Here is a 27,339-nt window from a genome sequence, read left to right on the forward strand (position 1 = left end):
ACGTCGCACACCCACACCCACCACGGGGCTGCGGCCCCAGCTGCCACGGAACCACCCGCCGCCTGCGGCCCCCCGCGGCTCATCTCCACTTGGTCGAGGCAGACAACAGGCACGTGGGACACAGTGACGCTCCTGCGAGACTCTTCTCTGCAACAGTGGAAGACAATCTGAGGGGCTGAAGTAGAGCATGAAACTTCACAAGGAAGACAAAACCCGAGGCCGGGCCACCCGCCGGACACTCGGACCTCAGGCGGGGGCCGGGGCCGTGCTAGCAGGGAGCAGGGAGGAGCGGGGACTGCGCGTCGTCCGCGGCCCCCGGTGCCGGCCGGGCCAGGCCCCGCAGGCCCCGCAGGCCGGCCAGCGCCAGGCGCACCAGCAGCCGCGACACGAGGAAGGCGAAGGGCACGGCGATCTGCATGGCGTGGAAGATGGCCGTGCTGAACCGGCTCAGCACGCAGGTGCAGGCGAAGGCCAGCAGGCTGGCGCAGGGGTACAGCACGAGCTTGGCGAACATGAACGCGTGCTCCCGGCCCCCGAACCGCGCCGACGGCTGCAGCGTCTCGCCCTCCTGCAGCAGCGCCGTGGTCCAGATGGCGAACTGGAAGATGCTGGCGAAGAAGATGATGGCGCAGCTGACTCGTACGCTCTCCAGCTCGTCGTGCGGCCGCCTCGCGAAGGCCGACGTCTGCTGGTAGGCCAGGGGCAGGCCGCCCACGAAGGCCAGCGAGAGCGTGTTGAGCAGCCCCATGGGCTGCGTGGCCTCGCGGATGTGCAGGAAGAGCGAGTGGTGGGCGAACCAGAGCAGGCCCACCGTGGCGAAGGAGCCGAAGTAGGCCAGGAAGTGCGGCCCGGACGCACCCAGCGCCGCCACTAGGCTGCCGTGGAACTTCTCCTTCACGTCCTTGGAGTCCGGGACGTTGTCCTCACTGAGGGGTGAGACACACAGCATCTGCAGCGGCCCCACCTCGGGCGTCCGTTCCGGGCTGCCTGCCCCCACCCTGTCCCAGCCCCTGCGCGGGCTGCTGGCCCCCCGCACACTTGAACTTCAGATGAACGAACGGCATACACTGAGATTCCGCGGATCTGTGTTCACACACACAGCGCCGTTCACCTGAAGTTCAAATTCAACTGCAGCCTGTGTTTTCTTGGCTGACCGCAGCCCTGCCCGCCGGACCCCGGGCTGGTGAGCGGCACGGGCCCTGAGCCCGCAGCCCCTCTGGCGCCCACGGGTGGCGCTCCTGAGGTCTGCCCACCGTCCTGCAGCGGCCCGACCACTTCGGAGCGGTCCCACAGACCTGAAGGGCTTTGCCTTCGCGGCCCTCAGATTCCTGGGCAGAACTTTATCGTAAGGAGTGATCCTAAGGCACATCCGGCCCAGGCCTCTCCCCACTGCGGTCATGGGGCTGCCGCCCTGCAGCCACGCCGCCCAGACACACCTCTGTGCCCACGATGGCAGCTGCATGCATGCTGGTGGGGCTGGGGGCCGGAGACAGAGCCTGGGGGCTTCCTGGGGATCCCCACCTGGGTTCTCGGGGCTGTGGCTCTGGGTGGAGGAAAGAACCCTGACCGCCCCCCCGCCCCGGGGGTTCCCAGCCACAGCTGGTCCTTGCTGCCACCCAGCAGGGGACCCAAGCCAGCAGGGGACCCAAGCCAGCATGGCCCTGGCTGCAGGGCAGAAGCAAAGCCAGATCGCCCCAGAACCTTAGGTCTAGGTCTCAGAGATTGGTACCAATGGACGTTTGCTCCCAATTTTTAAAAATTCCCAAATTACAGTAGGAAAAAGCTACTAAGAGAAATTTAGGAGCATCAAGACCTTAGGTGAGGGACTTCCCTGGTGGTGCAGTGGTTAAGAATCCGCCTGCCAATGCAGGGGACACGGGTTTGAGCCCTGGTCTGGGAAGATCCCACATGCCGCGGAGCAACGAAGGCCGTGCGCCACAACTACTGAGCCTGCGCTCTAGAGCCCGCGAGCCACAACTACTGAGCCCACGTGCCGCAACTACTGAAGCCTGCGCGCCTGGAGCCCGTGCTCCGCAACAAGAGAAGCCACTGCAATGAGAAGCCCGCACACCGCAATGAAGAGTGGCCCCCGCTCGCCGCAACTAGAGAAAACCCGCGCGCAGCAACGAAGACCCAACGCAGCCATAAATAAATAAATAAATAAATAAATAAATTTATATTAGGAAAAAAAAGACCTTAGGTGATCAGTTACAGAACATAAAATCAGAGCATTTTAACGTTAACGAAATAAGAATGTGCTGAAGTATGACCAAGGAATAAAAGGCTTTAGAAAAAAGATGGAAGACTTGAAAAAGCAGCAGATAAAACACTGAGAAACAAAATTACAGCAACGAAGGCTGGAACTGTGACAGACTGCAAAGGCCGCCCGGCCAGGCAGAAGGGCAGCAGGGAAGGGAAGAGGCGGGCTCGGGGCAGGAGATGGACGTGGGGGGCTGGGGGCTGCCCGCCCTGCGTGGGCAGCCCTGGGAAGGAGGCGGACCGGGTCCTTCTCAGGTGGGTTCTCAGGTGGGAGCCCCTTGGGGAGGGTGGGCCGGGAGACCTCGGCGCCTTTGTGGGGCTGGCGGAGGAGTCTCGGCCCGGCGGGTCCTCACCAGATGTCCAGGATGAGCAGCGTGGCCACAATGGCGTAGACCCCGTCGCTGAAGGCCTCCACCCGCTCCTTGCTGAGCGGCTCGTGCAGGTCGAAGGTGAAGATCTCCAGGCTGCGAGCCGGGGGCTCCCTGGGGCCTGTGGGAGGGGCGGCCAAGCCCTCAGGGCCTCGGGCCAGCTAGGAGGCCCCGCGGGGACGCCGCCTGCCTGGCCCGTGCTCTGCGCCCCCCACTCCAGCCCCGCCTGGCACCTACCCACAAGCCTGGCTCTGCACCAGCCGGCGGCCTTGCTGACGTAGGGCAGGAAGATGACCGTCGCCATCAGCAGGTACGACTGCACGAGACAGGGCACCGGGCACGTCAGGGCGCGTGGTGCCTCCACCGAGGGGCCCAGCCAGGGGTCCCACCCCAAAGCCGCCCGCCCGGAAGGGGCTGCGGCTCGAGCAAGAGGAGACGAAACAGGTGAATCATCCGTCATCAAGACGGAAGCCTTCTGTGCACAGAAGAGCATCACCGGGGGTGAAGAGACATCGCACAGAACGGAGATGTTTGCAGGCCACACGCCTGATAAAGGGTTACCATCCAGGCTTCATAAGGAGCCCCGACAGCTCCACGACGGAGAGACAGATAAGCCAACTGAGAAACGGGCCACGGACCTCGACTGACATTTCTCCGAAGAAGAGGGACGCGGCCCCGACACGTGTGGGCAGGCGCTCAGCACCACTAACACTCGGGGAAACGCCAGTCACAACCACGAGGAGAGCACCGCACACCGTGGGACGCTCCCAGCGGGAACAGGAAGCGGCTGTGCTGGGCCGGGGCGGGGGTGGGGGGGCGGGGGGCGGGCGGGCGGCTGGAGCCCTGTGCGCCGTCGGTGGGAATGTAAATGGTGCAGCTGTTGGAGAAGTGTGGAGGTTCCTCAGAAACTAAACGGGGAATCGCCACAGGACCCGGCAAGTCCACTTCTGGGCACACACCCAAAAGCACGGAAAGCAGGGGCGCACCCATGCTCACGGCAGCCACCGAGCGTCCGTGGGTGGGTGATGGGGCCCATCCACGCGGTGGGGCACTACCGGCTGATGAAAAGGAAGGGAATCCTGACACCGACGACGTGGATGCACCTTGAAAACATGCCGAGTGAAAGAAGCCAGACGTAGAAGCCTCCTATTTCATGATTCCATTTATATGAAGGAACCAGAATAAGCAAATCCCTACAGACAGAAAGCAGACTCGCAGTTTCCCGGGACTGAGGGGTGGGGAGACAGGGAGTGGCTGCTCATGGGTTCAGGGTTCCTGTCGGGGGGGATGAAAAGTCCCAGAACCAGCGGGAGGTGATGCACGGCGACGTCAGCGGTCAATGCCGCCGAGCTGCACGCTGCAGATAAAATGGTCACAACGGTCAATTTTTTGTTACGCGGATACCCAATTATTTTAAACAGGGAGGCCGGCGGGCCAGGCATGCTCCCGGGCCCGAGGTGGCCGCAGAAGGCTCCTCGCCCAGCCCTGTCGCCTCGGCCGGTGGCCCCCCTCAGTGAAGGGCTTCCACCCCGGCCTTCACAGTCATGCTTCAAGGTCACCTGGCACCTGGCCTGGTGAGGGGACTCAGGAGACAACGGGCACCTCAGGGACAGACGGGGGCGGCCAGCATCACAGCTCTGCTTACGACCTCCGGTCTCCACATGTCAGAAGACCACACCATACACGTCACTCAACACACACACACCAAGGGGGGGAGTGTCCCAGGTGCCTGGCAGGTGAGCGCAGAGGCCCCGGGGGGCGACGGTGGCCACACAGGATCGGCGCATGTGGTGTGTGTGCACGTGCGCTGCGGGGTAGGAGGGGACAGAACAGCCTGAGGGGGAACCTGAGTCCCGGGGCGGGGGGGAGATCTAACTGGCCGTGGGGACCTGCCCAGGTCTGGAGGAACAGCAGGCACAGGGTGCTGGCGTGGGAGGCCCTGGGCCCCGAGTGTCACCACGGGAGGAGGGCGGTCCAGAGGAAGGTCAGGACGGCCCGGGCCAGGGCAGTGAGCAGTGGCTGGCCCTGGAAGGTGGGCCCCACACAGCGTCCCAGATGAGGGAAGGGGCTGGTGAGGACGCCCGGAACGATGGCCGTGGGCTCGTGGGGAGGCTGCGGGGGGGGTGCCTGGGGGCCAGGAGGCTCTGACATGCCTTGTCTCACAGGGACGAGGGGTCAGACCCCCACCGTGGGGAAGGAGGGGGAGGGATGGAGAGGAAGGGGCAAAAAACGCAGCACAGAGAAACGACCGACCGCCCCCTCTGAGGCCGCAGACCTCCCAGCCCCACCGAGGACCCTCCTCTCCCCAGTGTGGCGGCCCAGCGCCCGCCTCCCACTACTGCCACCCCGTGAGGGTGTGCCCACTGCCCAGGCTCGTCACTGCCCCTGGCAGCACGCTGGGCCCTGTCTGCCTGCTCCAGGCCCGGCCAGTGGACATGGCCCCCGCGGGCCTCAGCTCTGCCTGCTTCTCCTGACCCAGGCCACACGCACCACATCCCAGCGGTGCCCTCCGTCCTCCATGCGACGACCCTCACCGCCCCTCAGCCCCTGACCTCGTCCCCAGAGCCAGCAGGGGCTGTCCCACCAGAAGCCCGGACGCAGCGGGCCCCTCAGTCCTGCCCTGCCGTCTCTCTGTGCCGCCCCCTCGCCAGCCCCACCCTGGGACACCCCGCCTGACCCCAAGGGCCCCCGCAGCATCCCTCCCGCCCGAGAGGCGCAGCCACTGTACGGCGAGGGGACAGAGCAGAAGCCCGAGGCCAGCCCCCAGCTCACACACCAGCGTCCACCCTCCCCTTTACCCACCCATGGCCTGACCTGGGGTGCCCTGGATACTGGACCCCAGCCCCCAGCTCCATCCTCCAGGGCGCGGCTCTGCAGGCCTTGCCATCCTGTTTGTTTTAAACTTGGAATTCTCTTAAAACACTTACTAGGTGTTTAAAGTAACGTTAACCGTTCATTTTTTCACACGTCTTATGATGCTTTGGGTTTAAAGATTCACTTTACTTCACTAGCGCTCAAGTAAAGGCAGGAGCCGTGCATCAAGCTTCTACAACCAGCTCTGAGACGGCGGCTCGTTAGGATTTACCTTCCTTCCTGGATGATGGAAGCTCCACCAGAACAATATGCCTATCAAGTCAGCTGTGGGCTAAACACAGGGTGTCAGCCGGCTCAACGCCTGCAGCTCGGCTAGGACGGAACCCCCGTATACACTATTGATACCATGTATAAAATAGATAACTAATGAGAACCTACAGGGAACCCTACTCAATGCTCTGCGGTGACCTAAATGGGAAGAAAATCCAAAAAAGAGGGGATGCATGTGTATGCAGAGCTGATTCACTTTGCTGTACAGCAGGAACTAACACAACAGTGTAAAGCAACTACACTCCAATAAAAAGGAGAAAATAAATAAGTAAATTTAAAAAAAAAAGCACAACCTGCAGGCTCGAGGGCGCCGTGGATGGAGTCCCGCCCGGCTCTGCCCGCGCGGCCGCCGGCTCTCCCTGGACGCTGGGGGTTCGTCCGCCCGGCCCTGGCCCAGCTCCACCCACACCTGCACCTCCCTCTTCTCCACTCCAGTCTCTCCTGCTCTGGAGTTTCTCTCTTCACTTTCTCTCTCTTCCGGCGGCTCACGTTCCTACGCAGGCACGTCTTTAGAAGGCGCACGGCCTCCCGGGCCCACTGGGCGTGTGCCGTGTTCACCCACGCGGGCTCCTCCCTGCAGAGCAGCCCCCCGGTGGGCCCCCCACCCCGACTCACCACTGGGTAGAAGAAGAGGGAGAAGCCGGCCGCAGCCAAGCACAGCGCCGGGCCCCGGAGAATGATGCCCAGGATGTGCTGCCGGTAGAGGGCCTGGTGGGCCGAGCGCTCGATCTGGGGGCTCAGCAGGTGGGGGAAGTGGAAGGCGTAGACCACGATCAGCGCCTGCGGGAGAGGCGGGCTGCAGGGTGCGAGCAGGGTCTCGGGTGGGGCTCGCTGCAGGATGTTCTGGGGGTGCAGAGTGGACGGGAGCCCTCGCTCTGCTCTGGGGGTCAGGTGTGGGTCTCAGAGAGCCCCGCCCGAGGGTGCCGGCGGCCCCATTTCACTCTCTCCACGTCGGCACAGGAAGCCCAGGCCCCGAGCGTCTCTGGCTTTGTCCTGCTGCAGCCCACGCGGGTGCCCTGTGGCAGGCGCTGCGTGGCGGGTGGCGTCTGCACAACTCCCACCACGGGTGGCCCGGGCACGCGCTACAACTCCTGCTCCACGAGGACGGGGTGTGGGGGCGGGGTGCCAGTGTCCTACCTGCACGGCCCCGACGGCCATCACACACACACAGAACAGGAGAATGCCCAGAGGCACCTCGGGGAAGGCCACCATCAAGGAAAACTGCAGCCAGAAAACCCCCCAGAATCAGGACCCGCAGGGCCGCAGGGCCCGTGAGCCCCAGGCGTCAGCTGGGCTCTGCCTGGTCAGCAGCAGAGCTGTCTTGGGTGGGAGCGGCCTGAGCCCTGGAGGCGTCTCTGTCACAAGAGCCATTCCACCCAACGCTTGAAGCCTTTAAAGCTGCAAGCTTATCAGATTCATGAAGACTCCCCAGACCCCAATTCTCTGCGATGTGCTCCGTACCCAGAGCCCCGCTCTCTGTCAGAATCAGAGGGAGCTGCGGGGTGAGGAGATGGAGGGGTCACATGCTGGGGACGAGCCCAGGTCGGCCAAGAGGCCATGGGCTCTGGGGTTCAGGCAGGAGCCGGGAGCCTCAGGGAGCACGGAGAGGGCACCCCTCACTGCGCCCTCGGAGGCCAGGCTGGTGTCTCTGCCCCTGAGAGCCCTGCTTGGGGCCCTGGAAGCCTCCCCACTCCATCCAGCCCGGAAACCCAGGGTCGCCCCTTCCCCCGGAACCTTCTCTCCTCTCTGCAACCCCGTGGTCCAGGCCCTGGACCTCCCAGTGGTCTGAGAGCTTCTGAGAAGGGAGCATCTTAGGGTCAGAGCCCTCCTGCCCGGTGGAGGGCAGGCTGGACCCCCAGGTGGAAGTGGGAGCGGAAATCCCTGTGACTCACTGTGAACGGCAGGAAGGTGATGGTCATCATGCAGGCCTGGGAGGGAGGGAGGAAGAGGGGCTGAGGGCGGCGTGCGGGGCCCTGGGAGTGGACGTGTCCCAGCCCGCACACCCAGGGGCACCGGGGAGCTGAGCACAGGCAGAAACCAAAGGAGAAACTCACCAGGTTAAGCAGGGCAAGCGTATCGTCTATTTTCCCAACAACTTGGAACAATCTCAACAATTTAAGGAAAACAGGAAAAGTCATGCTGTCAGTAAACATGGTTCTAACGGCATCAAATACAGACACTCACACAACAGAGACGGTTTCACACCGAGACGGGAAGACGCGGACAGAAACCTGAAAACAGAGTCAGGAAGCAGGCAGAGCTCCCGAGGCCCCAGCCCCTCCCTGGCCCCCACACGGTCCCCTCAGGGTTCTGACCCACGAGGACGTGGCCTTCTCCCCCCATTGGGGAGGTCTGCACCCGGCCAGGGGCCAAGGGCGGCCAGGAGGCGGCCTCAGGGGCCAGGCACTTCTCTAAAAGTCAGAGGTAGGGGCTGTGGCCCCGAGATGGCAGCCGAGCCCCAGACCCAGGGCGGGTCTGTGCCGCTCTAAGAAGGCGGGACCTCTGGCAGAGGGGGGTGGGCTCCGCTCAACAGCCCGCAAATGAGGCCCGTGCGGCCCTGTCCACTCTGCAGGGTGGGCGGGGCTAATGGCGAGCCGGCCACGCCAGCGGCCCGCATGGCCGCCGGCAGGACTGGACAGAGGCGGCTGTGGCCCCCTGACTCTCGCCAGCCCTTGGGTCTCTTGCTTTCCGTGAACAAGGAGGCAGGAGAGGAAAGCCTTTAAAGAGGGTCATGTGTCCCCACCAGAAACAGCCACTTTGCTGAAAACCAGTATGTGGTGTATAAATGTTCAGAGACACTTTTAACCCGAGGGGCGCTGCCTTGTAGGCTCCTGGCTTCCTGCATCCCCAGCAACCCGCTGGGGAGCATTTTGTAACCGAGATGTCAGCACCCCAGCCCATCCCCACCCATCTCCGGGGGCCCTCCTGGTCCTCCCACCCCATCGGGGGCTCAGGTGACGCCCACAGCTCTGGGGCCCTGTCCCCCTTGGGTCCTAAGGAACCTTTTCCTCATTAACAGAGAGCTCGGGCCCTGGAGCGTGTGTCCCGAGGCCTCACCCTCCTCACCAGAGTCCAGGGACCAGGACGGAGGGGCCGTGCACAGCATATGTGTCACAGTGCAGCAGAGGTGGTCAGCCCACAGCCCTGCCCTTGCCCTGCCCGGGCTCACAGCGGCCCGAGCAGTGCTGCACCCGGCACCCCATTCATCGTCCCGGCCCTGGGGTGTAAGCCCTGTTGCTGCAGTGTGCAGAGGAAAAAGCAGAGGCTTGAGGGAGGACTCGGCAGGGAGGGCTGGGGGAGGGGAGGGGAGGGGAGGAGGAGGGGAGGAGGAGGGGGAGAGGAGGGAGGAGGAGGGGGAGAGGAGGGAGGAGGAGGGGGAGAGGAGGGAGGAGGAGGGGGAGAGGAGGGAGGAAGAGGGGAGAGGAGGGAGGAGGAGGGAGAGAGGAGGGAGGAGGAGGGGGAGAGGAGGGAGGAGGAGGGGGAGAGGAGGGAGGAGGAGGGGGGGAGGAGGGGGAGAGGAGGGAGGAGGAGGGGAGAGGAGGGAGGAGGAGGGGGAGAGGAGGGAGGAGGAGGGGGAGAGGCAGCCCACTAACGTGACCCCTTGTGACTCAGCCCCGGAGGGCGGGGCTGCCATCCACCCCGAGGACAGCTCATCAGCACTGAGTGCACCCCCACTGCCACCCTGACCCTCAGCCAGGGCGAGGACACACCTGCTGGGCACACACCCAGCCAGCCACAGTGTGGCTGCCAGCCCGGAAACAGGCCCCAGCCTGCCCGTACCTCGTATGTGCCGCCCAGGCCGCGGTCACGATGAGGAAGGTCATCAGGTACACAGCGATCCTCGTGGCTAGAAGTTTCTGGACACTCTTGTCAAACTCCTGGAACAGAAGAGCATCAGCATCAGACGGAGATTCACCCACGGCAGCCGGTGGCCCCGCCCCCGGGCACCAGGCCCCGGGGGGCCAGAGAAGCACCTGGGAGCCCTCACCTCCCCCCACCAAGGCTCAGCCTCAGTCCCGGGCTGTCCCTGAGGCCCCTCCGGAGGCTCCCCATCTTCCCAACATGGCAGGCCCCCCGAAATGCCCGCTCTGGAGGCAGAGAGGATTCGTCGAGCCTCTCCCAGGATCCCGGCGGGGTGGCCACAGGCCGTGCAGCCACACGAAGTCACGGCGTCGCCGGGTAAGTGATCGAACAGCAACTGCGAGGCCTGGCGAGAGGGCCGCGGTGTCTGGATGCCAGGTGATGGGCTGCACAGGAAGCTGGGCCCCCAGGCCGGGGGAGGGTTTAAGCTTTGTCAGCAAAAACTCCAAATGCAAAACCGGTGCCTTGCCCGTGTCTGCTGGTCGTCTGAGACCACATGAGCAGCACTGTTTCCAGATCCCTGGGTCCTCTGGCCTTGATGAACCTTCTCCTTCGTGTCAGGAGGGTCCTCGGCACCTTCCCTGAAGGAGTCTCCCTGCCACTGTGGAACCTTCTGGCTCAGAGCCCTCTCGTGGGTCAACGGAGGTCACGACCCCGACCGCAGAGAGGCAAGGAGCTCCAGGCCCGCGCATCCCATCACCCCCCGCATCTCACGTGCACACCCACCACCCTGTTCTGAGACTGGTGGCACCGAGGGCCCCAGAAGGTTCTGGAGCAGGCACAGCCAGGAGAGCGTCGAGGCCCCCGGTGGGCACACGGCTTTCCTGAGCTTGGCCGGAGCGCAGCCCCCAGGCCCCCTTTGGGGAGGGGGTGCCCCGGAGCAGAGGAAGCCGCACGGGGCCCTTTGCTCACCGCGCCAGGTGCCAGTTGCCAAGGTCAGGCTCGACCATCATTTCTGTTTAATTCTCATCCAAACCCTACGAGAAGTAGCGATATCACCTCCCACAGATGACTCCCGGCAGTGTCCAGGCTAAATCTGCTGGCTGGGCAGCAGCCAGACCACGGCCACACGTCCTGGGCCAGCACTGCGCATCCTGGAGCCCAGAGGTGACCCGTGCTCGACGTGAGGGGCCCAGAGAGCTGTGCTCGCACACACACACGCCCACGAACTCCGAACGTCTCCCGGAATCACGTCCGGTTTCTGAGGTGCTGCGACGTGTGGCTATTTTACTTATAAAATGGAAATATTCCAACTGACTAGCAATGGAAAAACCTCATTTCCCACTCACCTCCCTGCTCATGGCGCAGGCCCACGCCCGGCAGGCCGGCCACCCTCTGCTCCCCAAGCACCTGCTCTGAGGGGCACGCCAGCGTGACAGACAGACAGCCCAGGGAGCTTCCCCGCGACGCCTGCCGCCACAGTCCGCGCCAGCCTCCAGGCGCTCCTGCCTTTCTCAGGGCTCAGCGCGAGGGCACCGGGGCTGGATGGCATCGCTGGGGGACGCGGCGGACGGCCTGGCCCTCCCAGCCAGGTACGCCCGAGCGGAGCCCGGCCTCGAGCTCGGGGCCTGCGCCTCCTGGACCCTCGCCCGCACACCAGACGCTGCAGACTGTCCCAAGTACCTGTTCCGGGGAGATCTCCGTGTGGGTCACAGGCAGGATCTAGGAGAACAGACACAACACGAACCCAGGAACACCTCTTGGGCTGGGCACTGACTGCTCCCTGGATGCCACGTGCCGGGGACTCAGGCCAGTCCTGGGCTGCTCCTCCCCACCCCCAGCAGCCTCGGGGCCCCGGGTCAGGGCCCGTGCCGGGTGGGGCCCCGCACGGACCATCACGGTGGCAATGATGGACAGAAGCGCGTCGCTGAAGCTGAGCATGCGGTGTGAGTGCTGGGTCCCGTCGGCCATGTCCTCGTCCTGTGAGCCCGTGGGGGAGGCTCCCTGCCCATCCAGGGCCGGCTCTGGGGTCCGGGGCCCAGACATGGTGGAGCCTGGGAGGAAGCACAGGTCTGAGCCCGTGGGGTGCTCCTGGGGGCCACGACACAGGGCAGGGGGGCCTAGGAGGAGCCACCCGCTGGGCGGGGCTGGGCAGAGGGGCCCTGCCGCTGCTTCCTCTGCCCCGTTCGCCTCTCCCAGGCAGCCTTCTAGAAGAGGGGCCTGTGACCTGGGAGACACACCCTGTGACTGTGTCCCCTCTAGGGAGAGGAGAGGCAGGCGAAGGCACACGGCCCATACGGTGGGTGCTCCGGGGCTGGGCTGACACTCTTGACCCCAACCGGACACCGCCGTGTCCCTGCTCCCACTGCACCTGCCTCACAGCCGTGATGCGACCTTTGGGGGGGTCAAGACCCTGCGCGGAAAGCCAGCTGCCCCCGCTGCCCCACTGGAGGGCGCGCTCGCTCCTCCTGTTGGCAGGCGGCCTGGCGGACTGGTCGGGCACCCGCCAGCGAACCCCCCATGGCAGAGCTCCCTGGACAACTCAGTATCAGAGGTGGGCTGGGAAGACAAGCGAGGTGCCAGCTGACGGGGCTCCGGGCGGAAGAGATGCCAGAGCCTCCTGGGAACGGAGTCGGGGCCCCGCAGCGGGAACTCCGGGGGCGCAGGCCGTGGCCCCGGTGAGGCACCAGGCTCCTTGCTGAAGGCGGCGCGCGTTCTCTGCCACGGAGCTGTGCCCGGGCAGAGGAACGGCATCGAGAGGTCGGGAAAGAGGTCGGGGCTGGAGTCACCCGCAAAGGCTCTCCGAGAGGACGAGACGCCCCGCGGTGGCGTGGGGGCAGGACTGCGCCGAGGCGCCCGGGAAGGAGCAGGAGGCGGGTCCAGAGCGCAGGATGCCAGGGCTCCTCCAGGACGGGTGGCCCGCGCGGTGAAGCCCCCGAGAGGAAAGACTGGAAGCGGAAGGGTGCCCTGGTCTCCTCCTGCAGAGGACACTGCTGACCCCGGCAACGCGGCAGGAACCCGAGCGAGAGCGAGAGCGAGGAGGCGCTCCGCGGTGCAGCCGGGCGTCAGAACTAAGAGCACGCGAGCCGCCCGGGACAGGACGAAGGCAGAGCCCCGCCCCCCGGGCGGAGAAAGGAGGCTCACGGGGATTTCCGGGCAGGAAGATGGAAGTGCGGACGGACGCACGTGTAAGACACTCGGCAGCCTGGGAAACGCAAAGGACACCGACGAGAGGACAGTCGGCTTCGCACAAGTCAGGGAGTTAAGAGGCGGCGAGGGCGCAGGGGATGCAGAAGCTGGCAGGGAGCGCAGGGCACCTCAGCCACCGGGAGACCACGGAGCAGCCGGGCAGGGCTGCGGTGCCCACCGCCAGGCGGCCAGCCCCAGGGGGCGCACACGAGGTGGGGACTGCGGGCCTCGTGGAGCGGTTCACCTCGACGATGAAAGTCACACACGTTCTGACTGACTGACAGGCGGCACATTATTAACCACTAAGGGAGCTGCTACCAAGGGCTGTGGACTGTTTGTGCCCCGAATATGCACGTATCGCATGTCGAGCCCCACCCCGGGGGATGGGACAGAAGGTGGGGCCTCTGGAGGTGACTAGGGTTAGAGGAGGCCAGGAGGGTGGGGCCCAGGGTGGGATGGGTGCCCTGATAAGAGGGGACCAGCGTGCTCCCTCCCTCTGCTGTGTGTCTGCAGGCCAGGACATGGCCTCACGGGAAACTGAACTGGCTGCCACCCTGATCTGGGACTTCCAGCCTCCAGGACTGTGAGAAATAAAGTCCTGTTGTCTAAGGTCCCAGTCTGTGGCATTTTGTTGTGGCAGCCAAAGCAGACTGAGACAGTAAATGACAACAGATGAAACAACCCACATGCAGAAACTCAGAGGCACAACGCTGAGAGGGATGGAACAAGTGCAGAAAGACACACATCGTGTCACACGACTGATGTACACACATACACCAGTAAGAAAGAGCACAGTAACACAAACAGGACAGCACTGCAGTGACCCAGGCAGGGCGGGGTGGAGGATGGGTGAAGATGGGGCTCTAGCTCTCATCTGCATCTCTAATTTATCTCTCACTGGATTCACTTTGTAAAGTTTACACACAGGAAGAGTCACTCCTTCTGGTGCCCAGCACTGAGATTTAGACAAATGCACAAGGTGTGTAACCATGGCCCCAGTCACAAAGCAGTTCTGTCCCCGAGCAGTCCCTTTGTGGGCAGGCCTTCCTCCACCCAAACCCTGGCCACCGCTTGTGTTTTCTGTTACTGTCACTTTGCCTTTTCCAGATTGTCCCATAAATGGACTTGTACCCCAAAGAACCTCTTGAGTCTGGCTTCTTTTACTTAGCACAATGCATCTGAGATGTACCCATGTCTGGGGAGTATCAGTAACATGTTTTTTACTGCTGTGTAGTTAATTGTACTGCATGAATGTACCTGTTTATCCATCCACCAGTTGGGAAACAGGTCATTCACGGTTTTAGCAGTTAAGAATAAAGCCACTATAAAGATTTACACACAGGTATTTGTGTAAACCTGTTTTATTTCTCTTGGGCGAATACCTCAGAAGGGGTCTGCTGGGTCATTTAGTACGTACGTGTCAACTTTACAAGAAACTGCCAAACCATTTACCGAAGTAGCTGCACCGCTCTGCATTCCCACCCGCAGTGTGTGAGAGCTGCATCTGCTCCCCACCCTCGCCAGCACTTGGTTTGGAGGGTCTTTTTAAAATTTAATGAATTTTTAATTATAGCTGTGCTGAGAGATGCGCTACCTCACTGTGGTTTAATTTGCACTTTCGTATTGACCAGCTGGGTATTCTCACGTGCCTACTTTTTAACTGTACATCTTTTGTGGCAAAGTGTCTGCTAGAATCTTTTGTTCACTCTTTTGAGGGGTTATTTGTATTCTTACTGAATTTTGAGAGTTTCTTCCACATCGTGGTTAGAAGTCCGTTGTTAGATATGTAATTCGCAGGCATTTTCTCGCAGTTATGTGGCTTGACTGTCCTTCTCTTACCAGTCTTCAGGAGAATGTCAGTTTTAAACTCTGACGGGACTTCCCTGGTGGTCCAGTGGTTGAGACTTCACCTTCCAATGCGAGGGGTGCGGGTTCAGTCCCTGGTCGGGGAGCTGGGATCCCGCGTGACTCAAGGCCAAGAAACCAAACGTAAAGCAGGGGCAGCATTGTGACAAATTCAGCGGAGACCTTGGAGATGGTCCACATCAAAAAAAAATCTTTAAATTTGGATGAATTCCAACTCGCCACCTTTTCATTTACGGATCATTCTCTTGGTGTCCTATCTAACATTGCTTTGCTTAACCCAAGAGCACAAAGATTTTCTGTTTTCTTTTAGAAGTTTTAAAGTTTGAGGTTTTACTTTTGGTCTACGATCAATTTTGAGTTAATTTTTATATAACATACAAAGTATAGTCAAGTTTCCCTTTCTTGCAGATGGACGTCTGGTTATTCCAACACTTCTTGTTGAAAAGACTGTCCCTTCTCCACTGAATTGCCTTTGCACACACCTTGGTCAAAAACTAACAGACCACATTTGTGTGGGTCTATCTGGGGAGTGTCCATTCTGTCCCACTGATTATGCATTTATCCTGTGCCAGTTTCACACTGCCTTGATTATAGCTTCATAGTAAGTCTTGATATCTGCTAGAGTCCTCCAACTTTGTTTTTTTTCCAAAACTGTTTGGATTATTCTAGTTCCTTTGCCTCTCACTCACATACTCCTGCTTGTTGGGGCCCTCTTCATAGTTGCTACAGGCAGAAAGATGGGGTACAGCAGCCCTCAATGCCCAGGCCCACAACTGGGAACTGGCCTAGGGTCAAAGCCACGAGGAGGAAGAGTGAAAAAATGGAAAACTCACACGTGTGGTCACTGATTCAAGTTTTGACTGCCCTTTCCAACCTATTGCCTTTTGCATACTTTTTCTTTTAATACTTTGTCCAGAGTTTTTACCTGTAATCAGCGGGAGAGGCAGCCGGAAGGGGGCTTCCTCATCTTGGCCAGCACTAAACTTAATACTTTTTTCTTTTAATTTTTTAAAAAATATTAATTTATTTATTTATTTGGCTGCATCAGGTCTTAGCTGCAGCATGAGGGATCTCTCGTTGCAGCGTGCAGGCTCTCTAGTTGTGGCACGTGGGCTCAGTAGTTGTGGCACACAGGCTCTAGAGCGCTCCGGCTTCGTTGTCCCGTGGCATGTGGGATCTTAGTTCCCTGACCGGGGATCGAACCCACGTCCCCTGCATTGGAAGGCAGATTCTTAACCACTGGAGCACCAGGGAAGTCCCTAAACTTAATACTTTACAGAAGGGAGGGAGAGAGAGGAGCCGAGAAGAGCAGGCGGAGGGGGCGAAGGGAAAAGAAGACCATCCTGACAAAAATAAGACAAAAGGTAATGTGTTTCTTTAGGCATGGGTTAACCTGGGGAAACAGATGTCCATTATATTGCTTTCTACACTTTTTGTATGTTTAAGTTTCTTTCAATTAAATTTTATTTTTAAAAAGTCAGTAAATATCAAATATAGACACAAAAATCCTCAACAAAATGTTAACAAATGGATTCTGCAACATATAAAAAGAATTATATACCATGCTAAGTGGGATTTATTCCAGGAATGCAAGGTTGGTTTAAAATTAAAAAATCAATTACTGGAACACACCATATCAATAGAAAAAAGACAAAAACTATCATCTTAATAAATGCAGAAAAAGCATTTGACAAAATCTAACACCTCTTCGTGATAAAAACTATTCAACAAAATAGGAATGGAAGGAAATTTCCTCAACCTGATAAAGGGCTAATATCACAGTCAATGGTGAAAGACTGAAAACTACCCCCCTCAGATCAGTGACAAGACGAGGATGTCTGCTCTCAGCACATCTATTCAACACTGCTCGGGGTTCTACCCATGGCAACTATGCAAGACAATGAAACAGAAGGCATACAGCCTGGAAAGAAAGAAGTAAAACTATCTCTATTTGCAGATGATGTGATTCTGTATATAGAAAATCCTAAGGAATCCACACAAGAAAACTATTAGAACTAGTAAATGAGTTAAGATCAATATACAAAACAACTGCATTGCTATTTACTAGCAATAACCAATCTGAGAATAAATTTAAGAAAACAATTACATTTATAATAGCATCAAAAATACTTAGGAACAAATTTAACAAAGGAGTACAGGGACTCCCCTGGTGGTCCAGTGAAAAAGAATCCGCCTTACAATGCAGGGGACGCGGGTTCGATCCCTGGTCAGGGAACTAAGATCCCACATACCACGGGGCACTAAGCTTGCGTGCCGCAACTACTGAGCTCGCGCGCCTCAACTAGAGCCCGTGTGCCACAAACTACAGAGCCCACACGCTCTGGAACCCACGTGCCACAACTACAGAGCCCACGTGCCCTGGAGCCTGCACGCCACAACTAGAGAGGAGAAAACCCGCAGGCCACAACTAGAGAGAAGCCCGTGCACCACGACGAAGAGCCCGTGCACCACAAGGAAATATCCTGCATGCCTCAATGAAGATCCCACATGCCGCAACTAAGACCTGATGCAGGCAAAATTAAATAAAATAAATAAATTAATTAATTAATTAATAATAAATAATCCTTAAAAAAAGGAGTACAAAACATTGTTGAAAGAGTGAAAAGACATCCTCTATTCATGGATTAGAAAATTTAACATTGTTAACATGACAATACTTCCCAAATTGATCTACATATTCAATGCAATTCCTATCAAAATTCCAGCTGCCTTCCATGTAGAAATTTACAAGCTGACTCTAAAATTCATACGGAAATTTAAGGAACCCCTGGCTATTTAAGGAGTAGCCAAAATAGTCTTGAAAAAGAACAAAGCTGAGGACTCACACTTCTCAATTTCAAAACTTAGTGCAAAGCTATGGTAATCAAGTCAGTGCAGTATTGGCATAAAGACAGATATATAGATCAAGGGAAGAGAATTGAGAGTCCAGAAGTAAACCACTATATTTACGGTTAACTGATTTGCAATAGGGTGTCAAAGCCATTCAATGGGGAAAGAATAGTCTTTTCAACAAATATTCCTGGGACAACTGGATATCCACATGCAAAAGAATGAATTTGGATATTACCTCATGCTACATACAAAAATTAACTAAAAATGGATCAAAGACCTAAATGTAAGAGCTAAAACATTGGAGAAAATCTTCGTGGCCTCACATTTGGCAAAGAGTTCTTAAATATGACACCAAAAGCACAAGCAACAACAAAAAATAAATTTGAGTTCGTCAAAATTTTAACTTTTGTGCTTCAAAGGATGCTATTAAGAAAGTGAAAGACAATGCATAGAATGGGAGAAAATATTTGCAAATCATGTATCTAGTAAGACTCTAGCATCCAAAATACATACAGAACTCTTACAACTCAACAGTAAAAAGACAGCCCAATTCAAAAAATGGGCAAAGGATGTGAAGAGACATTTCTCCAAAGAAGGTATTCTAGTAGCCAATAAGCACATGAAAAGATGTTCAACATTATCGGGTTGCGTTAGGGAAAAGCAAATCAAACCCACGAGACAGTCACCCTCCAGGAACGCCATAATACAAATAAATGATGGACAACAGCAACTCTTGGTGAGGATGTGGAGAAAACGGAACCTCTGTGCACTGCTGGGCGGGAATGTAAATGGCACGGCTGCTGTGGGAAACAGTATGGAGGCTCCTCAAAAAATTAAGCAGAGAATTAACATAGGATCCAGCAATTCCACTTCTGGGTATATACTCAAAGGAATGGAAAGCAGAAACTCGAAGAGATATTTGTACGCCAATGATCACGGCAGCATTGTCTGCAATAGCCAAGAGGTGGAAGCAACCCCAGTGCTCATCTACAGATGAACATCTAAACAAAATGTGGCATCTACATCTACGATGGAATATTATCCAACCTTAAAAAGGAAAGAAATTCTCACATGTTATGACATGGTTGAATCTTGAGGACACTATGCTAAGTGAAATAAGCCAGTTACAAAAGGATAAATACTGTATGATCCCACTTACATGAGGTCCCTAGAGGAGTCAAATTCATAAAGAAAGAAAGTAGAAGGGTGGTTGGCAGGAGCTGGGGGGAGAGGTGGGAGTTACTGCTTAATAGGACCAGAGTTTCAGCTTTGCAAGATGAAGAGTTCTGTGGACGGATGATGGTGACGGCTGCACAGCAATGTGAATGTACTTAATGCCACTGAACTGTGCACTCAAAAAGGGTTAAGATGGTAAATTTTGTTATGTGCATTTTACATGGCTAAAAAAAAAAAGCACCCGGCACATAAGTGTTCAAAAACATGTCAGCTACACCTAACCTTCATCACCACAAGTTTTTAAGACTCATGGTGATGAAGGAAAGAACATAAGACTGAAGGCAGAGGAGAGTGGACTTGAGAAATGATTTTTCTTAAGATGGAAGAGACTGAAGAATTTTTAAATTCCGACGGCAGGAAGAGGGAGAAGTTGAAAATTCCTGTAACAGAGAGGAGGTAACTGAAGGCACGTGACCCTGCAGAGCATCACACAGGGTGCTGGCTACGCCTCAGGGTGCGGTGGGGCAGAGGTGTCCTGGGCGGGCTCAGTTCGGGAAAGCTCAGAACGGGAAATGCCAGAGTGCTGTCTAGAGATATTTATGACAAAATGACAATAAGAACAATATGTGACACCTGTCCAACATTTACTAAGTACTAAGCATTGTTCCAAGTACTTTATATGTCCTGTTTCTTCTAATTCTCAAATAATGCTGTGAGGATTATTGAAAGACAAATAATGACTCTGTGTGTATGTGTGTGTGTCTAATAGTGAGAGCTCGGTGTGCATCAAAGTGCAAGGAGTTTGATAAGGCTGGAGCACAGGCTCAAATTGGGAGGTGTACCTGAAGTATAAGGCAGGACTAAATCACAAAGAGCCTTGTAAGCTCCTTCAGGAGTGTGGAAATTATTGAGAAGATTATGCAGGGATTGTGTACTTTTCTTTACATACATACATATATATAAATATATATTATGTATTATATTCCGTATACAAGTCCATTATCAGATATTTTCTCCCAGTATGGGCTGTCTTTTCATTCTCTCAACATGTAAAAAAAAAAAAATGTTTATATATTTGTGTATATATATATACACACACATATATATTTAAATCAACAGACTTTTTTTTAGCAGTTTTAGGTCTGCAGAATAATCGAAGGGAAAGTACAGAGAACTCCCATATACCTGTTCATTCCCCCCCCTTCCCCCACCATTAACATCTTACATTAGCGTGGCACAGTCAATGAGCCAACACCGACACACTGACACACCATTGTGTTGTAGTTCTATGGGTGTTGACAAATGCATGACTTGCATTCACCACTATAGTACCACACAAAACGATTTCACAGCCCTAAAAATCCCCTGTGCTCCCCCTATTCATCCCTCCCTCCCCCCCGAAACCCCTAGCAACCATGGACCTTTCCACTGTCTCCAGTCTTGCCTTTTCCAGAATGTCATGCAGTTGGAATCTAACAGTATGTGCCGTTTTCAGACTGGCTTCTCTCACTTGGTGATGTGCTTCTAAGGTCCTCTGTGTCTTTTTGCGGCTTGTAGCTCATTTCTATTTATTACTGAATAATACTCCATTTTATAGATGCACCACAGTTTATCCATTCACCTACTGAAGCACATCTGCAACAATGTATTTTGAAGTTCTTAAGTTTAATGAAGTCCTGTTTATCTATATTTTTAAATTTATTTATTTTACTTATTTATTTTTGGCTGTGTTGGTTCTTTGTTGCTGTGCGCAGGCTTTCTCTAGTTGCGGCGAGCGGGGGCTACTCTTCGTTGCAGTGCGCGGGCTTCTCATTGCAGTGGCTTCTCTTGCTGTGGACCATGGGCGCACAGGCTTCAGTAGTTGCAGCACGCAGGCTCAGTAGCTGTGGCTCACAGTCTTAGTTGCTCCACGGCACGTGGGATCTTCCTAGACCAGGGCTGGAACCCGTGTCCCCTGCATTGGCAGGCGGATTCTCAACCACTGCGCCACCAGGGAAGCCCGTTTATCTATTTTTTATGGATTGTACTTTGGTGCCATATTGGAAATTCTCAGATTGTTTTCTGGAAGTTTTATGGGTTTTTTCATATATGATGCAATGTATGGATTAACATTCTTTTTTTAACATATGGATATCCAATTCTTCCAGCATCGTTTGTTGAAAAGACTATCCTTTCTCCAATTACCTTTATTCCTTATTCAGAATCAACTGAACATATTTATACTCATGGGCCAATTTCTGGACTTTTTATTCTGTTCCACTTATCTACTTATATATCTTTATACCAACACCACACTATCTGGAGCACTATTTGGAGTACTATTTGGATTACTGAAATTAGATAGTGTAAGTCATAAAAATCTGTCCTTGTTCAAACTTGCTTTGGCTATTCTCGCTCTTTTGCAGTTCCAAATGAATTTTAAAATCAGTGTGTCCATTAAAATAAAAGTCTGCTGGGATTTTAATTGGAATGGCATTGAATCTATAGATTAATTTGATGCCCTAATGATCCTGAATTTTCTAAATTAATGAATACTGTGTATCTTTCCACTTATTAAGGTCTTTAGTGTCTCGGAGCAAACCTTTTTAGTTTTCAGTTATAATTCTTGCACATCTATTTCAGATTTATCCCAAAGATTTGGTATCTTTTGATGCTCTTGTAAATAGTGTTTTTTTTCTAATTTCAACTTACAATATTTGTTGCTATTTAGAAATATGCAATAACTTTTAATTTATTTTGCATATTAACCTTGTATCCTGCAACCTTGCTAAAGTCACTAGTTCTAGTAGCTCTTTCTGTAGTTTCCATGGATTTTTTACCAAGAACAATGATTCTCAACTGAGGGCAATTTTGCCCCTCAAGGGACATTTGCAATGCCTGGAGACATTATTTTTCCTAAGATTTTTTTGATGTGGACCATTTTTAAAGTCTATTAAATTTGTTCCAATATTGCTTCTGTTTTATGTTTTGGTTTTTTGGCTGCGAGTCATGTGGGATCTTAGCTCCCCGACCAGGGATCGAACCCTCACCCCCTGCATTGGAAGGCGACGTCTTAACCACTGGACCACCAGGGAAGTCCCTCCTGGAGACATTTTTGGTTGTGACAAGTGGTGTGTGTACTAGTATCCAGGGGGCAGAGGTAGGGGTGCTGCTAAACATCCTACAGTGCACTGGAAACACCACCCCTCCACTCCAATGAGGAATTATCTGGTCCACAATGTCAGTAGTGCCAAGGTTGGGAAACTCTGACATGGATGATCATGAGATCTTCAAATAAACAATCTTCCTTATTCCTTTTCAATATGGAAGCTTTTAATTTCTTTTTCTTGCCTCATTACATTGGCTAGAATTTCTAGTACAATGTTGAATAGAAATGGTGAGACCAGATACTTGTTCCCAATCTTGGAGGGAAAAAAAACATCCAGTCTTTCATCATTCCATAGGTCAGCTATAGGTTTTTCATAGATGCCCTTATTATGTTGAGGACGTTTTCATTTTATTCCTAGTTTGCTGACAGTTTTTTTTTTTTTTTAATCAAGGAATGGATGCTGGATTTTGTCAAATGCTTTTTCTTTTTAATTTTTTTTTTTCGGCTGTGCTATGCGGCATGTGGGATCTTAGTTACCCCATCAGGGATCAAACCCGTGCTCCCTGGAGTGGTAGTGTGGAGTCAACCACTGGACCACCAGGGACGTCCCCATCAAATGCTTTTTCTATGTCTATTGAGATGACCCATTTGGTTTTCTTTTTCACTGTAATACTGTAAATTACATTGATCCATTTTTTAATACTAAGCCAACTTGCATTCCTAAGACGAACCTCACTTGGTTATGTTGTATTATCCTTTTTATATAGTATTGGATTCAGTTTGCTAAAAAATGTTTTAAAAGAATTTTTATATCTTTGTCATGAGGAACATTAGTCTTCAGTTTTCTTTTCTTGTAATGCCTATGTCAAAGTTCGGCATTAGAATAATGCTATCCTTATAGAATGAGCTGGCATTCATATTTCCTTCTTTCAATTTTAAGAATCTATATAGAATTGGTATTATTTCTTCTTTAGTTTGGTAGAATTGCCAGTAAAGCCATCTAGGTATGGAATTTTCTTTTAGGAAAAGTTTTTAACTACAAATTCAATGCTTTAATAGTTATAGAGCTATCTAGGTTATCTACTTCTTCTGGAGCGAGTATTGGTATTGTCTTCCAAGGAATTTGTTCCTTTAGTACAAGTCGTTGAATTTATTGGCATAAAGTTGTTCATGTTTTCCGATTACCCTTTTAGCAATGATGTCATCACCTTCATTCATGATATTGTTAACCTTTTTTTTCCTTGTTCAACCTGGCCAGAAATTTCTCTATTTTATTTATCTTCTCAAAGACTCAGCTTTTGGTTTCATTGATTTTCTCTATTGTTTTTGTCTTCTATTTCATTGATGTCTGCTGATATTTATTATTTCCCTTTTTGTACTTAGAGTTTCATTTGCTTTTATTTTTCTAGTTTATTAAGATGAATGATTTGAGACCTATCTTCTAGTAGTGTTTTAGCCACAAATTGTGAAATGCTGCATTTTCATTTAGTTCAAAATTTTAATTTCCCTTTTGATTTCTCCTTTGACCTATGGGTAATTTAAAAGTGAGTCAGTCAGTTTTCAAATATCTGGATGATTTTCCAGATATATGCTATTGATATCTAGCTTAATTCCATTGTGGTCAGAAAACATATTTGCCCAGAATATGATCCATCTTGGTAAATGTTGTTTATATATTTGATAACGTGTATTCTACAAATGTCCATTAAATCAAGTTGCTGGTGTCACCCAACTCTACCATACGCTTGGTCATTTTCTGGGTATTTGTTCTATCATTATCTGAGAAAGAAGTATTGAAATCTCCAACTACAATTGTGGGTTTGTCTATCTCTCCTTGCCGCACTACTGCTAGTTTTTGCTTCATGTATTTAAAAGCTTTATTACCAGGGGCAGAACTGTTTAGGACTGTTATGTCTTTTCATGAATTTACGCTTTCATCATTATAAAATAATCTTCTTAACTTCTGATTATAGTCTTTTGTTATGAAATTTACTACAAAGGGACAGGTTTGGCGATGAAGACTATAAATTCAGTTTTAGACATGTATATATGGCGATGAAGACTATAAATTCAGTTTTAGACATATATATATGACATGTATACATGAGCTATCTCATGTATATGAGAGATACCTAAGAACTAATGTCTAAGAGTTCAGGAGGGAAGTGTGTTCTGGAGACACAGATCTGGATTAAGATGGTGTTATTATAATACCTAGTGCAGTGTCAGTATAAAAAGTGTTCCATCAGTACGAAATACAAAGTCTGAATAGACTCTTGGCTCCAAAGTAATTACACTATTAAAAATCTCCACCCAACTGTAGGTCATACCAGAATAAATCCATAGCCTCCAAACTCAAATGAGCCCTGGACTACATCATGCTTTCTAGTGAGTTATTCACTAGGTTTTCCACAAAAGCTATTTTAGATCTTTTCCACACTGCTCAAATCTTAGCTTTCTTACCTCCCTTCCCATTTTCGGGAGGTGTTTTCTTCTCCTTAGTCACAGTGAAAACAGAAGAAAACAGAGAATTCCTTTGCTTTCAGTCCAATAAACACATAAAGTTACAACTACAACCCACCTACCTCCGTTCCTTTTACGATAAAAAGTGATTTTCTTACATCCAAAGTGAACACTTCCCTATGCTCTGGATGGCATTCCCTCCTACCTTCTAGGGGACCACTTTGCACCTGTCCCTTCTTTCCCAGCAGACACTGACTGGCCCCCTCCCATCAGCTGGAGGCTGCTCAGCCATCTCCCATCCTGCAACCTCTCGACATCCATCGTAACTCTAGCTCCCACACTTTCTTCTCCATAGCCAAACTCACTGAGTTATCTCCACTTACCATCTCTCTCTCCATTTCTTTATTCTTCCACTCAGGGTAATGGAGAGTTTCCAATGAAACAATTTATTCTTGGCAAGGTCACCAAAGATCTCATTGTTGCTAAATCCAATATACATCTTTTCCTACTTTTCCTACTTTTAAATGACATTTGACACTTTTAATTACCACCCCCCCCCAAACATCTTTCTTTGGCCGGGTGACATAAAGCTCTCTTAGTTTTATTCCTGCTTCCCTGGCTGCTCCTCGCCTCTGAAGACTGTACCCTCTTTCTAATTACGGTGTCCCCTTGGTGCGCTCTTCAAGTCAACTGCCACCTACATGCTAGGGACAACCAAATACAGCCTGGGCTCTTTCCTGAGCCCCCAGTCCTTGTATTCCATTTACCAGACGAACACACCGGCTGAAAAAGCCACGTAACTTGTGTGGACTTCTAGCTGTACCACTAGCTGTATCAACAAGACCCTGGCCACCTGGCCAGGCAATGACACTGCTGAGCACATTTTGCACCCAAAGGCGGGGTGTGGGGTGCGGGATTAACTATACTGTGCGTTCTCCAAGATAATCTAGGATCATTAAGGAGAACACTTATAAAAGGATACGGCAAGCAGTAAAGCACTGTATGAACGCAGCTGCTTTATTATAAGGATAACGCACGTTAGCCTGTCTGGAAAGAGATTTTTAGTAGCTTCAAATTCTAGGCGGGTTAAGGTGCTGCCTAGGGCTTTCAGCTCCAGTTCTCAGTTTGGGGATGAACGCTCTACACCAGGACCTACAGGAAGCAGCCGGGCACACAAAGGAGCCAAGGGGTCAGGCGAGTGGTGGTGTCTTACCTGAGGGGCAGCTCTAGGTGATGGGGGACACGCGGTATTCTGGGTCCAATGCTGCCAGATCTGACTTTTCTACAGAAGCTACAAAACTCGGTTTCTAAAATTAAGCTCTTCAGTCTTTTAGTAGCAACCAACCCGTTAAAAAGACGGACACTGCGGGCCCCCCCGGCGCTCCGCGCACACGACCCGCTCCTCCCGCCGTGCGGCCCAGTCCCGGGAGCCCCCGAGTACCAGCCTCCGCGGAAACGGCCACGTGGGGACGGTTGAGCGCCGCGCCGGGGGCCAGACCACCCGTGGGCAGCCCTCTGCTAGCGGAACACCCGAAACCCGTTCCGAGGCCAGCAGCACCGCGCACGCGCACCAACCCCCCACCCCACCCCCGCACCCTGCCCTGCGCATGCGTGGCCGCTGGCGCGGCGGAAGTGAGGCGCCGGCGCTCTTCCGGGCGGCGACGCGCTCCCGCCCCTGCGTCGCGGCGTCGGGCGGAAGTTGGTCCGGTTCGCGGCCGGCGGTTGCCGAGTAGACCCGGACGCGGCTGGAGCCCGAGTCCTCTGTCCGGGGCCCGTCGCGGGCCGCCACCATGTCGCTGCTGCAGTCTGCGCTCGACTTCCTGGCCGGCCCGGGCTCCCTGGGTGGTGCTGCCGGCCGCGACCAGACTGATTTCGTGGGGCAGACGGTGGAGATGGGCGAGCTGCGGCTGCGGGTGCGGCGGGTCCTGGCCGAAGGTGAAGCTGGGGCCGGTGGCATGGACCCGGCCGGGGGAGGGTCAGGGCCGGGGGAGGATGGCCGCGGCGGCGAGGGTCACGGCCGGCCGGGAGGCCACTGCTGAGGGTGAGGCCGGCCTAGGTTTGGGCACTTCCTTGTCGGAGGCTTGGGGTCAGGCCGGGGCAAGGTAGTCTTGGCGGCAGGTGTGGGCTGACCCGCGGCCGGAGCGGAGGCTGTGGCGGCGGGAAGGAATGGTGGGCAGGCGGGGCCTGGCGCGAGGGGCCACAGTAGGGGCGGAGCGAGGGGGCCCCGCACGGCTGAAGGCTGGAGTCCGGAGGCGGGCGGTGCGGCGGCGTGGGTCTAAGTCGTGGCCCTTCCCTCGCATGGAGGGCGGTAGTGGGGCAGTGGACGTAGGGCTGGCCCTCCTCGGGTGACAGGAACTCCGGCGTGCGTGACCGCAGTCCTCCCCTCCTTGGGTGTTGGGACAGACAGCGCAGTGTCCGGTAGCCGGGCTTCCCTCTCTTACCACCTGAGCGTCCCGCTCCCCGACCTCTGTGTGAGATCCCACGGAAGTTACTGCAAGCTGAGCCAACAGGTGTGATCGGAACAGAACCTTGCAGGCTGGGCTGGTCCATCTTTAGTCGGCTGTGTTTCCGCGTGCTCTCTCTAGCTTCCTGAACGTCCTCTCCCTTCTTCACCCAGAAGTTATCACCAGTGTTGGCGCAGTCCTAGTTCCTCATCTGGGTTTTTCTGTTTTTTCTGGCATGGCAGATTTCCCTAGCCTTGGTGCTTACCAGCTGAACACAGTTGGCTTTGGGGCTGGTGCTGAGGCAGAGCTGTGTCCCCTGCATTAGCACTCGTGCTGCTCTTTGTGCTCCGTTGGAGGTGGGAAACTGGCTGACTGTTCTGGTGCCCTCATTCCTAAAGGCCTGAGGTGATGTTCTGGCCTTAGCATCATAACACACTTTTCCTCCACTGTCAGCAACAAAGAGATTTGGGGTGTGATTTAGTGAGAAAACCTCAGGCTCTTCTTTCAGAGGTAGGGGCCAGTATCTCTAGTAATGAGAGTTCCCCCAGATCAATTCATTTATTTTGAAAATACCAGGCAAGTATTTTGATTCTTTTAAGAAATTCACAGTGGACGGTACATGGTTTCTGCCTCGTGGAAGTTCAAGTAAGACACAGGCTTTGATGACCAAAGGACAATGCAGCGCAGG

At 53.8% G+C, this 27,339-nt stretch overlaps 2 protein-coding genes across 12 annotated transcripts in view; one reads left to right on the forward strand and one right to left on the reverse strand.

Moving 5' to 3' along the window:
• Positions 1–124: 124 nt before the first annotated feature.
• TMEM175 (transmembrane protein 175) lies at positions 125–25,786 on the reverse strand. Of its 11 annotated transcripts, XM_057546446.1 has the most exons (12): positions 25,649–25,786; positions 25,421–25,498; positions 11,466–11,626; positions 11,256–11,294; positions 9,552–9,649; positions 7,826–7,877; positions 7,664–7,699; positions 6,909–6,992; positions 6,387–6,551; positions 2,865–2,943; positions 2,613–2,748; positions 125–926 (listed from the first exon to the last, which is right to left on the reverse strand). In XM_057546446.1, the coding sequence occupies exons 3-12, from the start codon at positions 11,616–11,618 to the stop codon at positions 269–271; spliced, it is 1,500 nt and encodes a 499-aa protein (XP_057402429.1). In that variant the 5' UTR covers positions 11,619–11,626; positions 25,421–25,498; positions 25,649–25,786; the 3' UTR covers positions 125–268. The 11 variants fall into 11 exon arrangements, with proteins under 11 accessions (XP_057402429.1, XP_057402430.1, XP_057402434.1 ...); XM_057546447.1 differs by lacking the exon at positions 25,421–25,498 and having other exon boundaries at positions 25,649–25,777; XM_057546451.1 differs by lacking the exons at positions 11,256–11,294; positions 11,466–11,626.
• A 109-nt stretch (positions 25,787–25,895) lies between these two features.
• Positions 25,896–27,339, forward strand: part of GAK (cyclin G associated kinase) — a 53,153-nt gene continuing 51,709 nt past the window's right edge. The window contains exon 1 of the mRNA XM_057546886.1: positions 25,896–26,142. Within this exon, the coding sequence (XP_057402869.1) occupies positions 25,998–26,142 (145 nt within the window). The 5' untranslated portion in view covers positions 25,896–25,997. The remainder of the gene's footprint in view (positions 26,143–27,339) is intronic.

This window comes from Balaenoptera acutorostrata, chromosome 5 (genome assembly GCF_949987535.1).
Source record: "Balaenoptera acutorostrata chromosome 5, mBalAcu1.1, whole genome shotgun sequence".
Classification (NCBI taxonomy): domain Eukaryota; kingdom Metazoa; phylum Chordata; class Mammalia; order Artiodactyla; family Balaenopteridae; genus Balaenoptera; species Balaenoptera acutorostrata.